The sequence below is a fragment of the Hyperolius riggenbachi genome, chromosome 4 (assembly GCF_040937935.1).
Source record: "Hyperolius riggenbachi isolate aHypRig1 chromosome 4, aHypRig1.pri, whole genome shotgun sequence".
In the NCBI taxonomy this organism is placed as follows: Eukaryota; Metazoa; Chordata; class Amphibia; order Anura; family Hyperoliidae; genus Hyperolius; species Hyperolius riggenbachi.
Genome location: NC_090649.1, coordinates 248468319 through 248483604, shown reverse-complemented (window position 1 = coordinate 248483604; position 15286 = coordinate 248468319). Strand labels below are relative to the sequence as shown.

General features: G+C 43.0%; 1 protein-coding gene and 1 long non-coding RNA gene across 8 annotated transcripts in view; one reads left to right on the top strand and one right to left on the bottom strand.

Annotated features, from left to right (window-relative positions):
- LOC137503713 (uncharacterized) overlaps positions 1-15286 on the top strand; it is a 58698-nt gene that overhangs the window by 21393 nt on the left and 22019 nt on the right. The window contains exon 1 of one of the 7 annotated variants that reach the window (XR_011019309.1): positions 8359-8459. The exons of 4 other annotated variants lie outside the window; for them this stretch is intronic. This is a non-coding gene — a long non-coding RNA (uncharacterized lncRNA). Of the gene's footprint in view, positions 1-8358; positions 8469-11498; positions 11578-15286 lie in introns of those variants that run through there. 2 more of the 7 variants (XR_011019311.1, XR_011019312.1) reach the window with 2 other exon arrangements.
- The window catches only part of LOC137503712 (cytochrome P450 3A9-like), a 124368-nt gene continuing 119662 nt past the window's right edge, over positions 10581-15286 (bottom strand). Inside the window, exon 13 of the mRNA XM_068231107.1 lies at positions 10581-10985. Coding sequence (XP_068087208.1) covers positions 10908-10985 — 78 coding nt within the window. The 3' untranslated portion in view covers positions 10581-10907. The remainder of the gene's footprint in view (positions 10986-15286) is intronic.

Here is a 15286-nt window from a genome sequence, read left to right as displayed (position 1 = left end):
GGATTGCGTTCATCTCTGCGAAGAGATAGCGAATCCTTCTGAGTCCTGTTCCCTGTATTACTCCAGTCTTAGTCAGAGTTCCTGCTTATGTCATATATTGGTTCATTGCCGATATATACATATGTTAGTCAGACGTTACAAATAGTTTCATTGATAGCTGTAATTGTAATACGCTAGGAAATCATACTTGTTGTATATTTATCTGTGTTACGTTCATCTATCTTGATCCTGCTATTTCCTGACTATCCTGTCCTGTCTTTGTGAGGCACGCCATTGCTGCAAACGCATTGGCTACCTCATTCCAGTCTGTTTTATTGTGGACGCTTGCTGTCACTAAGTAGTGGCTAGTTAAGCAAGCGTTCATTCTGTCTACCTGTCCTGATCTCCTCAGTCCTGGTTTATGCGCTCAGCGCTACTTTGCGCTGAGACGTTATTACGAAAGTGTTGTTTGTGGCTGTTCGGATCTGCACCGGCTCTGTGCACCACAGTCTCCTATTGGAGTCAGTCCTCTCCTCCACTAAACTGGGGATATCCTGATCCCTTGTGCTGGTGTGTGTACCTCCTTCACGTCAGCTTATGTGTTGTATGCTGACTGTGGAGATTACACCTCCAAGCTTAACAACATTTTTGTGAATGCGTCCTGCAAGCGTAGGAAGTACACTTGCAGGAAGTTCAGGGAGGCTGGGAAACTTTTTTTTTCACAATGATCGCGCTGCTTCTCATAGAAGCAACCGATCATTGCTGGGGGGCAGAGATCAACGAACGGGAATGGTTTTTCCCGTTCATTGATCTCCGGGTGAGCGGCCGTCGGCATGCACGAGCGCGGGAGCACACGTGCGAGCGGGAGCGCGGGCAGTGGTGGTAGCGTCGGGGGGTGCGTATATCTACGCTCCGGCCAGGGAGCTGAAGTTCAAAGGAGCATAGATATACTGTACCCGGGCGGCGAAGTGATTAAGCTATTGTAGTGGTGTTTCCTGAAATTGTCCGAATTTTTTTCTAGCCAAATTTGCTAATATTCTATTTCAAATGGATTCATTTTTAAAGAGTAACTGTTAGCCCCCAAATTGAAATTTAAATCTGTATTGCAATGTTTTATTTAGTATTTCAGTGAACCAAAAAGCCAATGCAGAACTTTAAAATCAATCTAATTTTTTTACAATGTAACCTTTTTCCCCACTCCGGACGCAAAGCCGCATATCTGATACTGCTTAGCATGCAGAGCATGCCTATGTCTGCCCGACCCCCCTCTCCCCACCAGGACCAGGTGCCAATATATTCTCCCCAACAAACAGCTGACCGCTCTGACACGGAGACAGAGCGGCAGCACTTCCAGCACCGTCACCGCAGAGCAGCCGCCGCCGAGTCACATGTGAGAGAATCACATGTGAGAGATGCACGGCGGCGGCTGCTCTGCGGTGACGGCGCTGGAAGTGCTGCCGCTCTGTCTCCGTGTCAGAGCGGTCAGCTGTTTGTTGGGAAGAATATATTGGCACCTGGTCCTGGTGGGGAGAGGGGGGTCGGGCAGACATAGGCATGCTCTGCATGCTAAGCAGTATCAGATATGCGGCTTTGCGTCCGGAGCGGGGAAAAAGGTTACATTGTAAAAAAATTAGATTGATTTTAAAGTTCTGCATTGGCTTTTTGGTTCACTGAAATACTAAATAAAACATTGCAATACAGATTTAAATTTCAATTTGGGGGCTAACAGTTACTCTTTAATACAGAAACAAAAGTGGTCTGGAGATGAGCCCAGTTAAAGTTCAAATACCAGTGCTGATGTCACCATGAAATACAACAACAGCTTTTTAGCATTTGGATTTACTTGGACAGATGATGAAAGTCACCAGATTCCATTCTGCCTTGTTTGTGGTGAAAAATTAGGCAACAAATGACTTATGCCAAACAAGCTATAAAGGCTCTTTCAGACAAAACATGCTAATGCATCTGAAAAACCACTACAATATTTTCAGCATCTTCTTTCACGACAAAATACATCTGCACCGAGAATGGTGAACCAAATGACCGTATCTGACAGAGCACTGGAAGCATCATATACTGTATAGTTGCTGAACTTATTGCACAAAAAAATTAACCCGCATACAAGTACAAACAATGTTGGGCAAAACGGCAGCTGCTGAAATTCGCAAGGTGCCATTATCAAAAATACTATTCACAGGTGAATTTGTGAAATGTCTGGAGATAATGTGAAAAAGAAATTGCTGGTTGCCAAGAAATTTCCTCTTCAGATTGACGAAAGCACGGATGTGACATCCAATGCCAGTTTACTTGGATTTGTGGATGGTACAGAGATTATTGGGCAGTTCTTATTTTGTAGGAAGCCAGCAGAAAAAAAAACTTTGGAAATGACATTTACATCTGTGAAATCATTTGTATAGGAAAATGGTCTAAAGTGGAAAGAAAGATTTTGTGGCACTTGTAAACAGGGAAATTCCAAACGTTATTACTACCCACTGCTTTCTGCACCGTGGGGGCTCTTATGTCCAAAACTGTTGGCGCAGAGTTAAAAACAGTTTTTGATGAAGTGATTAAAGAGGAACTGTAACGACAAAACGGCCCCTGGGGGGTACTCACCTCGGGTGGGGGAAGCCTCTGGATCCTAATGAGGCTTCCCACGCCGTCCTCCATCCGTCAGGGGTCTCGCTGCAGCCCTCCGTGCAGCGGTGACGTAATATTTACCTTCCTGGCTCCTGCGCAGGCGCTCTGACGGCTGTCGGCGCCGAAGTAGGCGGAAATACCCGATCGCCGTCGGGTCTGCTCTACTGCGCAGGCGCAAGTTTCCGGCGCCTGCGCAGTAGAGCGGACCCGACGGAGATCGGGTATTTCCGTCTATTTCCGTGCCGAAAGTCGCCACAGCGCCCCCGCTGGAGCCAGCAAAGGTAAATATTGAACTGACAGTCGGCACAGTCGCCGGCTGTTCGGAGGGCTGCAGCGAGACCCCCGTGGGACAGAGGACGGCGTGGGAAGCCTCATTAGGATCCGGAGGCTTCCCCCACCCGAGGTGAGTACCCCCCAGGGGATCTTTTTAATGTTACAGAGTCTCTTTAAGATGGTCAACTATATTAGCGATAACCCATTATCTCTAATATAGTTGACTCCTGCTTGGGCTAGCCGCCGGGAGCTCGATACAGAGTATAGCGCGCAGCGGGCGTTTTTGCTCACCTCCCGGGAGATCCAGATGTCAGTAGCCATTGGCGATCTCACTACAGGGTTACAACAACACCCGGAGGACGGAGGAAAGATTGCAGCGCTGGAGCCCAAGGAGGTGAGTAAGTGCTGGGGCTGCTGCAGGCATTCTGGCAGCATAATTTTTTTCCTGATTATAGGGCCTGAAACGTGCTGAAAATACCATAAAATCTGGAAATAATCATACCGCCAGGGAGGTTAAAAACTAGACTTTTTTAAAGGCTCTGTGAAGCAAAAGACTCTCCACATAGGACTGTCTTATTGCACAATGATGTAACATGGCTTTCATGTGGACACATTTTAAATTGTTTTTTGGAACTCAAGCATGAACTGCTGGAGTTCTTTTTTACTGAGAAGCTGGCCTTTGAGGAGAAGATCAATAACAAGACCTGGTGCTTGAAATAAGCATGCCTGTCTGATATATTTTTCAAATTCAACAGCTTAAACACCAGCATGTAAGGTCCAAAATAAAATTTAATAACATCTGAAGAGATCCTTCCATTGTTCAAATGGCTGCAGATACTGCTGACCACTCATTTTTGGTTGATATTATGAACCATTTGTCATCTTTAGAAGCAGCAGTTCAGCAATATTTTTCTTCTTTGACTACTGAAGGTATGGAATGGGTGATTGCTCCTTTTTTCAGCAGTTTTGTTAATAATGCACAAGAATTTACTTCTCAACCAAAGGATGAACTTCTGGACTTGTCTTCAGATACCAGTCTAAAGAAAAAGATTGAAGAATGCACTCTAACTCAATTCTGTCTTGCTGTTCAAGATGAGTATCCCTCAGTTTCTGACAAAGCCATTGATTTATTTTTGCCATTTTCCACTTCATATTTGTGTAAGCAGGCATTTTCAGCTCTTAACACTATCAAATCCAAAACTAGATCACGTCTCTGATAGTTACTGGTGTGTCTGTTAAAAATTAGGCCACGAAAGGTTACAGAAATTGTGTTCTTCTCATTAGTCCCAGCTGTCCCGCTGATTCTTTTTAATCATATTCATAAAAAGCTCTAGGCCTCATTTTCAAGTGTATTCTGAAAAATGCACTCTCTTTTTATTGATTTTCATGATCATTATGCTTATATTTTTTATCATACACGTATGACTTGTCACGGATATCTGAATGTTTTTCACATGTGCCCTGCAGCCTGACGAGCATGCTGTTCAGCCTCCCATGTGAAAGAGGCCTTAGTCCTGAAATGCTCTCAGCCAGCTGCTACCTTATGTTATGTTAGCTGCACATCTTGCAATCATTTAATTTATACAAAATAAAATAGAAAAGTTACCATAAGAGTTATTTAAATGTAATTGTTCTCATTGAACTAGGATCATTTTATTTGTATTGAATAGATTGGTTTAAAGTATCTAAATCAAAGTAATAACATTTCTTTAAGCCAGTGGTCCTCAGACTAAGGCCCATGGGCCAAATGCGGCCCCCCAAGGCTTTTTCACTGGCCCCCAAACACAAAATGTGTAACTTATAGGTGTGGCCCACTGCACCTTTAAATATCAGTGGACCGCATATAGAATAACAGTGTTAACACCACCCATCCGCATACTGTAGAAAGTAATTTGTTGGCTTCCAATCCAATTCTGCATCAGGTGACACTGCTGTCCAACTGGATGGCAGGTTGTCACCTGGGTATGCTTCACTGTCTGGTGCACAAAGAAGTACTTCAGGCGCTGCATGACTAAATGTCTGCTGCTGGGAGTTCTCCTCCAGCATGATTGGGGGAATCAATACCTAGATTCAATGTAATGTTTTTCAACATCATTTTATGTATGTTCCGGCCCCCCAGTAGTCTGAAGTATGTTGACCTGGCCCTTGCTGTTTGTCCATTTTGAACTTACAGGGATTGGGTAACTAAGGCTTAAAGGGAATCTTAACTGAACGGGGGGTAAAGAGTTTTACTTACCTGGGGCTATTACCAGCCCCCTGCAGCAGTCCTGTGCCCTCGGCGCCGCTCTGGAATCCTCTGGTCCCCTGCTGTCACTTAGTTTCGTTTTTGATGACTCACCAGTCGCCGGCCGCCATGCGTATTATTGGACGCATTCACCAATGCAATTAGCGCTATTGCGGACCACAACGCGTACAAAAATACGCGTTGCCGCATATCTACGCATGCGGAATGCGGCAACGCGTATTTGTGTACGCGTTGCGGTCCGCAATAGCGCTAATTGCATTGGTGAATGCGTCCAATAATACGCATAGCGGCCGGCGACTGGTGAGTCGTCAAAAACGAAACTAAGTGACAGCGGGGGACCAGAGGATTCCAGAGCGGCGCCGAGGGCACAGGACTGCTGCAGGGGGCTGGTAATAGCCCCAGGTAAGTGAAACTCTTTACCCCCCATTCAGTTAAGGTTCCCTTTAAGAACTGTGGAGTACACTGTAGAGTATATGAGATTCAGCAAACCTAGACTGGATTATTTTTTAAATTGATATTTTTAAGTTGCAAAAGTTTGCAACTCTTCCTGGGGCTACATCAGAATATAGTAAAGATTGGCAAAATGTTAGTTAATCAGATTTGATGATGTTGCAGTTGAATGTATGCACCTGGTGCTAGAACTGTTCTTTAGGTAATTCAAGATAAAAAACTAATTGCTACAGGTGCTGCATGTGACTCCACACAGACTGCTGAGGGATGCCACATAACAGTAGACACAGGGATTTCTGGGCCTCATACTGGGAAAACCAATTACCCCCCCCCCCCCCGCCATAACACACATGTGCAGTTTGATTAATCAGGATGCTGTGGCCACGCTTTCAGCGGACTCCCGTGCATGGCACGTGCACTCACAGCACTGGCAGCAGTGCATGAGAGGCCGAACTGCGCATGCTTGGCAAAGACTTCTTCTGGTTCAAATGCTCTGACCAAAGGGGGTCAGGACCTAATCTGGACAAAATTGCAGCTGAAAAGAGCCATGTGAGGGAGTGGGGTGAGGGGGAGGATACAAACAGAAAGCATAATGGACACATTGCTTATTCAAAAGATATCTGAGGCGACATAAAAAAGTTTAGCTTTACTTACCTTGGGCTTCTTCCAGCCCCTAGAAGTTTGTTTTAGCGCTGCAGTTCCACTGCCTACCATGGTGCTGTTGTCGCGTCTATAACATTGCCGGCCCAATCGCAAAACACTCCTAGCCACAGGATCGTGATGGTGAGAGGCACGGATGCGCATGCGCCAGCGACCCAACTTGGGTCAGTAATTGTACTGACGGACAGCCTGGTGAGTGTAGGTCTGTGTTTACTGGGCCCTATAATTACCGGCCCCCTCCCTCCCATCCTGCGGCCTTGGTAGACAATGGGCTTGATTCACTAAACCGTGCTAACACATAACACGGCCGTGCTAGCGAGTTTTGCGCGCGTTTTTGCAAATAAAAATTTGCGATTGCACGCGAAAATTCGTGATTGCACGTGAAATGTGCGCAAAAACTCTAGCGCGGCCGTGCTATGAGTTAGCACAGTTTAGTGAATCAAGCCCAATAGCTGCAAATTCTGGTCAGCTCTTTTAGAAATACATTTTCTTTTCAGGGTATTTTTTGTCTACATATTTCCATTCAATTGCAGCCATATATTATTATTTTTATTATGAATATGCTGTAATTATGTATTTATATAACGCTGACATCTTCCAGAGCTCTTTACAGAGTATGTGGTTATGTCGCCACATCGTATTATGGTTGTTCATCGTTTGAAGGAGTTTCATGCTTTTGATTTGCAACTGTGCACAAATTACATGTTTAGAGAGATGATCCTTTTCTGCTGTTTTTTTTATTATTACTTTCTTTATTCATTATTTCTTTTTAGTCAGCTTGCGTTTAGAAATATTCTGGCATGGGTTTATATATATTGTAGACTATGTAAGTGATTACTTGATGGACTGAGATGATTTACATGATGCCAGTTAACCATAAATAGTTAAGTGGCATTTATTTTTGGAATAATTATGAGGTTTATATATATTTTATTAGAGCGCTTTAAAAATGCAATGGTCTAAGACTGTATAATTGGCATCTGAAGAAATGATTATTTCTGTGAAATCAGTGTTAGGCTAAGTTGTTTGCCTGCTATGCTGTATGTGTTTACGACTGTAATGACTCTTGTTATGTTATAAATGTAATTAAGAGGTGTAGGTACTTGAATTAAGTATTGTGAATTCGAACACCCAAATGCTCTCGTCTGCCGATGTCCAGCACCAAAACGATCAGATAGGGTCAGGAGTTCACTGTCCTGCGTTTCAACTCTGATAATTCCTCCTTCCAGTCCTGACATGCAGGGCAGAGAACGCCTCCTGACCCTGTCCACTCATTTGGGGGCTGAAAAGCAGCAGTCAGGAGTCTGTAACTCATGTCTTCCATGATATGGATGCTTTCTGCCCATTTTCTTCCAGTTCTTGGAGGCTCTCAATCCCTTGCCGCTTGTCACATTACAACAGATAGCAATCTCACCATGGGGGTAGAGCCCCACCCGGAGGACAGGAGGAAGAATTCCAGCTCTGGATCATGGGGAAGTGAGTAATGTGGAGGGGCTGCTGCAGATCTCTCTACGGTATTATTTATTCTGAATTTTAGGGTCTAAAAACTCATGAAAAAAATTGTACCTCTTTTAGGGCTCGTTCTCACTTGAGCGAGAATCGGGCGATTCCCGCTCAAGGCAAACCGTTAGCGGTTTTGAAAAACTGCTAGCACATGGAACACTATGTGTTCTCACTGCCGTGTTAACTGCAAACGTGTTACATGCAGCGGTTTGCCGGCGATTCCGGAGCGATCGCGATTAGCATGTATAGAACCGCTAATCGCGATCACTCCCAAACCGCTCCAGTGTCCAGTGATTTTTCCGCGTTAATCATGGAAAAATCACTCCCGCAAAACGCCAGTAGTAATTGCCGGCGTTTTGCGGTTTTAAGAGTGAACGGGCCCTTAGACCCTAATTTCCCAAAAGAATCATACCCCAAGGGAGGTTAATAATCTAGTGTCAGTGCTGTACACTACTGCACTTGTGAGGTTCCCATCTTCTTGTTTTGTATCCACAGTGAGCAGCAACAGGAGGCTTCACAGTGCTGGAGAGATGAGTCATGCAGCAATTCCACTGCAATACTTTTGCATCTTATACTGCTCTGCAAAGCACAGGACAAGGGTGCGTGCCAGTACAAGTGTGTGGGTTGGCAGGCAGCTGTATGCCGATGTAGTAACCACAGGAGATGGTCCAGGGAGCCCCAGCAACAGCACCTGATCATTCACCACCGGCTGGTACAAGGAGTGGGCAATTATTATTATTATTATTTATTGTATTTATAAAGTGCCAACATATTACGCAGCACTGGACATTAATTTAGGTTACAGACAATATTTAGGGGTGACAAACAGCAATATGACAATACAGGAATACAAGAAAACCAGATCACACAGCACAGTATGAGTACAAGGTAATGCTTAGTCAGTCACTGGAGGGGAGCATGGAGATTAGGCAAGTTAGGTTCACTCAAATGCTTAGCATGGGTGCACAGTAATGGAGGTGCATGATCAGGTAGGACACAAAAGGAGGAGGACCCTGCCCAAAGGCTTACAATCTAGAGGGAGAGGTAGGGACACGAGAGGTAGGGGACCAGAGTTCAGCTGTGGGTTTAGAGCAATTGTGAGGGGTGGTAGGCCAGAGTGAGTTTTGAGGGCCTTCTTGAAGGTGTTGAAGGAGGGGGCTGCCCTAATGGGTGGAGGTAGGGAGTTCCAAGGTGTTGGAGCGGCTCTTGAGAAGTCTTGGAAGCGTGCATGGGACTGGGTGATGCGGGGGTCGGTCAGGCGAAGTTCATTGGAGGAGCGGAGTGAGCGGCTTGGTGTGTATCTCTGAGAAAGATCAGAAATGTAGGTTGGACAGGTTTTGTGGACGGATTTGTAGGTCAGACACAATATCTTGAATCTGATTTTGGACTGGATAGGAAGCCAGTGGAGGGATTCACGGAGGGGAGCCGCCCTGGTGGAGCGATGGGAGGAGTGGATAATTCTGGCTGCCGCATTCATGATGGACTGCAGTGGGGCTATTCGGGTCATAGGGAGACCAGACAGAAGGGCATTGCAGTAGTCGAGGTGGGAAATTATGAGGGCACGGATGAGGAGTTTGGTGGTGGCAGAGGTCAGGAAAAGGCGAATCTTACAGATGTTACGAAGGTGGAAGTTGCAGGACTTTGTGAGGTTTTGGATGTGGGGAGTGAAGGAGAGTGTGGAGTCCAGGGTGACACCCAGACAGCGGGCTTGAGAGGTAGGGCGAATGGTAGTGTGGTTAACAGTGACATTCACATCTGGGAGGTCCAGGGATGACCGGGGTCGGAAGATCATAAATTCCGTTTTATCTAGATTTAGTTTCAATGGCAATGCTGAGAAGGGGGGCAGAAGGAAGCATGGCTAAAGAGAACATATTATATTGGCACCGTTTAGTTAGGCGCAGGGAGAGCCGAATGATGGCTCTCCCTGCTGCCGCTAAACTCCCCAGCAGCGTTAAATACTATTTCCTCTCCGAGTATATTTTCAGCACCTACCCTATTTCCCCCAAAACACCTACTCAAAAATAAGCCCTAGCATGATTTTTGCAGGATTTTTCAGGATGCTTGAAATATAACCCTAAGGCAGGGAACACACTAAGCAGAAATGCTAGCATTGCGTAAAACACAGCATCAACGTGTATAATGTTAATTCAATGGGATGCATGAAAATACGCGTGTGTATGCGGTTTTTTATATACATTTTTAAAACGCTGGTTTTGTTGCATGTTTTTAAAAATGCATAAGAAGTGCACCTAATGTAAGTCAATGGTCACGCAACGTATTGCGTTTTGTATGCGTTTTTATAAATAAACTTTTTTGTTTTCTGATATATTTCTGCTTTCTGTTGACTTCCTAGGGATTTGCATAAAACGCATGCAAAACGCACAAAAAATGCATGTGCAGGAAGAAAACGCAAAATGCAAACGCACATAAAACGCACATAAAACGATATAAAATGCACAAATGCACATGACAGAAAACGCAACCTTTCATGCACTGCCAAGTGTGCACTCAGCCTCACTCCAAAAATAAGCCTTAGTTACAGTCAATAAAGTCAATTTAAATAGTTTCCAGGCAGATTGTTGCACATATAAAAAAGAAAACACATATTTTGGAGCTAAAAAAAATAGTATAAAATTATTTTTGCTAAAACACAGTAGCAAGTAAAAAATAACATGTTTCTACAGGGAGCTGGCACCCACAGTAGTCACAGACAATCATTTCGGACGATAGTAATCACAAATGTGTAGTGGGCCCTAGGTTCATTCTTTTTTCTTTTGTTTGCTGGGGATTGAAAATGTATTCTGTTGATAAGGTACAAAATCATAAAATCCCCTCCTGTTAGGAAACGGTTTATTGAATTATTGTCTGCACTTCAACTGTGTTTACGGTGCATTAATTCACTGGCAAAATGCTTGTCCTGTTTCTACTACATAGGAGAGAGTACATTAAAGAATATTGCTATGACATTTATCAAGTCTTGTTTTGACATTAGTGTTTTTTATCTTTTCTTTGGTTTTGTACTACATAGGCAACAATTGCTATCATTTAGCCCTACAATTTTCTACTTTTACCAACACTGGTGCTATAGCGAGAGTATAGTAGGGATGAGAAACATGAACTGGACACATGTGGAATGATTTGCCATCCTGATTCCTTTTCATTAAGGACGAGATACAAATTTTAGAGCAATTGGTTTCTTTGGCTGCATAAAACCCACAGTGCTGAACTCCATTGGGATCTGCAGAAAATCAGAAAACACATTTGTATTAAATAGGCACATATTGTAAGCCCACGTCTAAGGTTTTATCCTTTATATCAATTTATTGCATTTCAGCCTAAGTTTATATTAACAGATTTTACACTCATTCAATACTGTAATCCCTTTTTAGTATTGTAACAATGTGTATCTGGTGTTGTCTCTGGAGGCTGCTCTGACAGTGTTGAGCAACTGGAGAAAGCTTCCTCTTCCTCTTTGTTCAGATGCATCCCTGGCTCACCTGTAGAGTCAGCGTTTTGTTTCTGGCAATCTCCCTAGGAGGGCAAGCGCAGCTCAGAGCTGCCTTTATAGGTTAAGGAGGCATGTCTGAGGTGTGTCAGCTGATTCCTGCGGTCAGCTGACACTTGCTGCAGGTATGTTGCTGATTGGTCCGATTTTTCTGGGGGCTTGGTCTGTGATCTATTCCTGCTATGTAAGCTCTGGGCATACAGTTGCTCACTGTCCGTTATAGCTATCAGTTCGCTGAGCGCTGGACCTTGCCTTACTGCTGAGCCTACTTTAGCTAGTCTTCAGAGCTATATACTGTATATATGCAGACACCGCCGATATATATGTACTCTAGTTAGATCAGTCTTGTATATCATATATTGTATATTCTCCTGATTGTTTTTCTGTGTATGACCCGGCTAGCCCCTCACTCTGACTCTGTCTCCTCCTTGTCTGTACCTCAGCCATCTGATCTTATGTGTATAACTTCAGCCTGTTAAACGACTTAGTCCTTGTCTCAGCCTTCTGTACTTCAGTCATCTGACCACCAGTGTATGAACTCAGCCTGTTATTGACCTAGCCTTGCCTCAGTCCTTTTGTACCGCATACTTCTGATTTCACGTGTATGACCATAGGTGACGATCTGACCACGGTTTATCGTATACTCAGTGAATACATAAATACCCAGCGTTACAAGTATCTGTAATTTATTTACCTTTCTCTAAAGCTGAGGCTGGCTTTACAGAATTGCTGTTCCTGTTGATGCTGTAAACATCATTAGTATACTGTACTCACAGACCCTTTTAGCATCCAAGTTTTTATATGAGAATAAATAAAGGCAATACAAAAATACTTTATTGAATCAGTCAAAGCAACACATTTTGTGAGTACATAGCCTCTTCCTCAGGTCACTCAGTGCCAGGTGGAAATAAAGAGCCAGAGGAACTGGTTCAGTATATACAAAAAGCATTGCTTTTGTGTGTTTCAATAGTCACTTTTTACCTTTACTTATTATGTGGCTGTTTCAGAAATATAGCGCAACACTATGTTGGCACCTGCACTTCAGTGCTTTGATATGAACATTAAAAACACTCTTTAGCCTTTCCAATGTTCTCGCAGATATTTCAGTATGTGTGGTGCAATAAAACAAATAGCATTGCACATGGTGTGATCAAGTTTGGGTCATTTCTATTTATGTATTATTGCTTGCTGGTGCTTTCTCTATTGTATTCAAAGTTCACCAACGTGCCAATATGAATCTTTTGTGGAAACTAAAACAAAACTGTCAAACTTGGGCAGTAAAAACTAATTGCAAGCCCTAGTAGTTCATCCCTCATATTATAATGTGATGGTAAAATTACACTAATTAGCAATGCACATCGTGTTTTCTTCAGCTACAAAGGAATTTATGAGCTTAGACTAGTTATCAGTGAAGGGTTAAGCAGGCCATACACTCGTTAGATTAGCAGCAGATAGATCATCAGTTACATTTCTGATCTATCTGATGTGTTTAGGAACATTTTTTACTAGGAACAGATTTCCAATAGATTTCAGTTTGAAATCTATTGAAAATCGATCTGATGACATTTTTTTGCCATCAGATTTGCATTGGGGCCAATGCAAATTGCTAAGCAATCTCTTCAGATCGATTTTGATTTTCCACCCTGGCCGATTGATTGAAATCGATCGAAATCGGCCGCAAATTGATCGAATCGGCAAACGATTTGCAATCGATCGATTTCAATTGACCGATCAGCCGTTAATCGGCTGAGTGTATGGGCCCCTTTTGGCAGTTCTAACTTCTGTATCAGTGCACAGAAGCACTCATTTAGAGTCCTGGATTCTTAAAGAGAACCTATGGTGTTAAAATTGTCAAAGGCAATTACAGTTCTTACCTAGGGAGAGGAAGCCTTGGGGTCCATTCACCCCTATGTCTTTTGTCCTTTAACTAGTTCTCTATCTACATGCAAACATTTTCTCCTAGTCCCCGTATCCCTTCACATGCACCAGGCTATTGTGGGGAACTTAATAAAAGCCTTTGCAAAGTCCAAGTATATACTACATCTATTGCTTTCCCAAAATCTGCATTTTCATTCACCACTTCATAAAAGCTGAGCATGTTGGTGAGACAGAACATGTCTACAGTAAACCCATGCTGTTGAACTGAAATTAGATTATTGTCTGCTATATAATTTTGTATAGCATCACTTAGGATAATTTCAAGCAATTTATACTCAGCTAATTTTAAGTTTATGGGACTATAGTTTTCTGGTTCTGATATTTTTCTCTTCATGAATACTGGGAAAACATCATCTGTATGTCAGTAATAAAGAACTGACCCACTTGAAAGAGAATCACAAAAAATATGATAAAGTGGCTTAAAGTGAACCTCCAGACTAAAAATCTACTCTGCAGCACTGAAAAAGCTTGGTGTTTCTTTAAAAGTGTCACAGCATCAAAACTTTGTTTTGATGCTGTGATGGCGTAATGGCTAGATGGCGTAATGGTTAAGGGCTCTGCCTCTGACACAGGAGACCTGGGTTCGAATCTCGGCTCTGCCTGTTTAGTAAGCCAGCACCTATTCAGTAGGAGACCTTAGGCAAGTCTTCCTAACACTGCTACTGCCTATAGAGCGCGCCCTAGTGGCTGCTGCTCTGGCGCTTTGAGTCCGCCAGGAGAAAAGCGCAATATAAATGTTATTTGTCTTTGTCTTCTTATCCAAAACTAATTTTTAGCTGCACAGAAAAAAATCTGCCCAGGCATTTTTCCCCTGATGCTGTGCAAAGCATGATGTGATTTCTGATATTGTTGTTCTTGTTCTGCTGTTTTGGTGAATTTTTTTTTTTTTTAATTTGAGATTTGAAGCCTAGCGTGCGCAGCTGGGAGGGGTGATCAGGACACAGGACAATTGGAACTGTGTCTCATGCTCCCGGTCACCTCCTTTCAACCAAAAAGTTGGCTGCCCCATTAACAAGATGGCTGCCCCCAGGTAATATAATCTCTTACTCACCCTGTTTAAAAAGAACAGGCAAATGTTTGTGATTTCATTGGTTAGCCATCTTTTTGATTGAAAGGAGATAACAAGGAGCAGGAGACACAGTTCCAACTGTCCTGTGTCCTGATCACCCCTCCCAGTTGCTAAGCAATGAGAACAACAACATCAGAAATCCCATCATGCTTTGCACAGCATCAGGAGAAAAATTCCCGGGCAGTTTTCTTTGATGGGGCGGAGCTTAGCTTCTGTGCAGCTTAAAATGACACTTTGGTAAGAAAAACAAAGTTCTGATGCTGTGAAATTGTTGAAGAAACACCAAGCCTTTTCAGTACTGCTGAGTATATTTTTAGTCTGGAGGTTCAATTTAAGCAGGTCTGTAGCACTAGTTATCTCAGCATTTGTAAATGCCGGTATACAAACTAACCATGTTAAATATCAGTGTTTCTTAACATTTTATTGGTATGTACCCCCTTTAAAACCCTGTACTCACCAAGTACTCCCTAGCATAGTAAACATTATCACAAGTACCCCTTGACAAATATTGATTTAATTGTAGTACATGATAATCGGGTCTAAACAATTTCCAAGCATTTATGATTGCTTTTAATTAGCTAAAACACTAATTTGGTGTTGTTTATATAAGATTTATAATTTTCTAAAACTCTACATTTGTTATTCTTGGTTAAGTATATCAACCCTGAGTACCCCCTGGAACCATCAGAAGTACCCCCTGGAGTACGCGTACCACACGTTGAGAACCTAGGTGTAAGGGCACATACACACATCAGAGTAAAATGAAAGATCACAGACCAATCTTACCACCCTTCATGTAGTATGAGAGCCATACTCTACACAGTCTTTTCTATGGAGCTGAACTCAACATCAGAAAAAAATCTTTGCAAGATGCTGCACACAAAGATGCTGTCCAGACACAAAAGATCAGTATCTGCAAAAGATCTGTTCCTGCCAAAAATCCATTCCTGCAAATTGCAATGATAGTCTATGAGATCTGCAGATCATCATACATACATGATTTAACTGACATTCATCTGCAGATCAG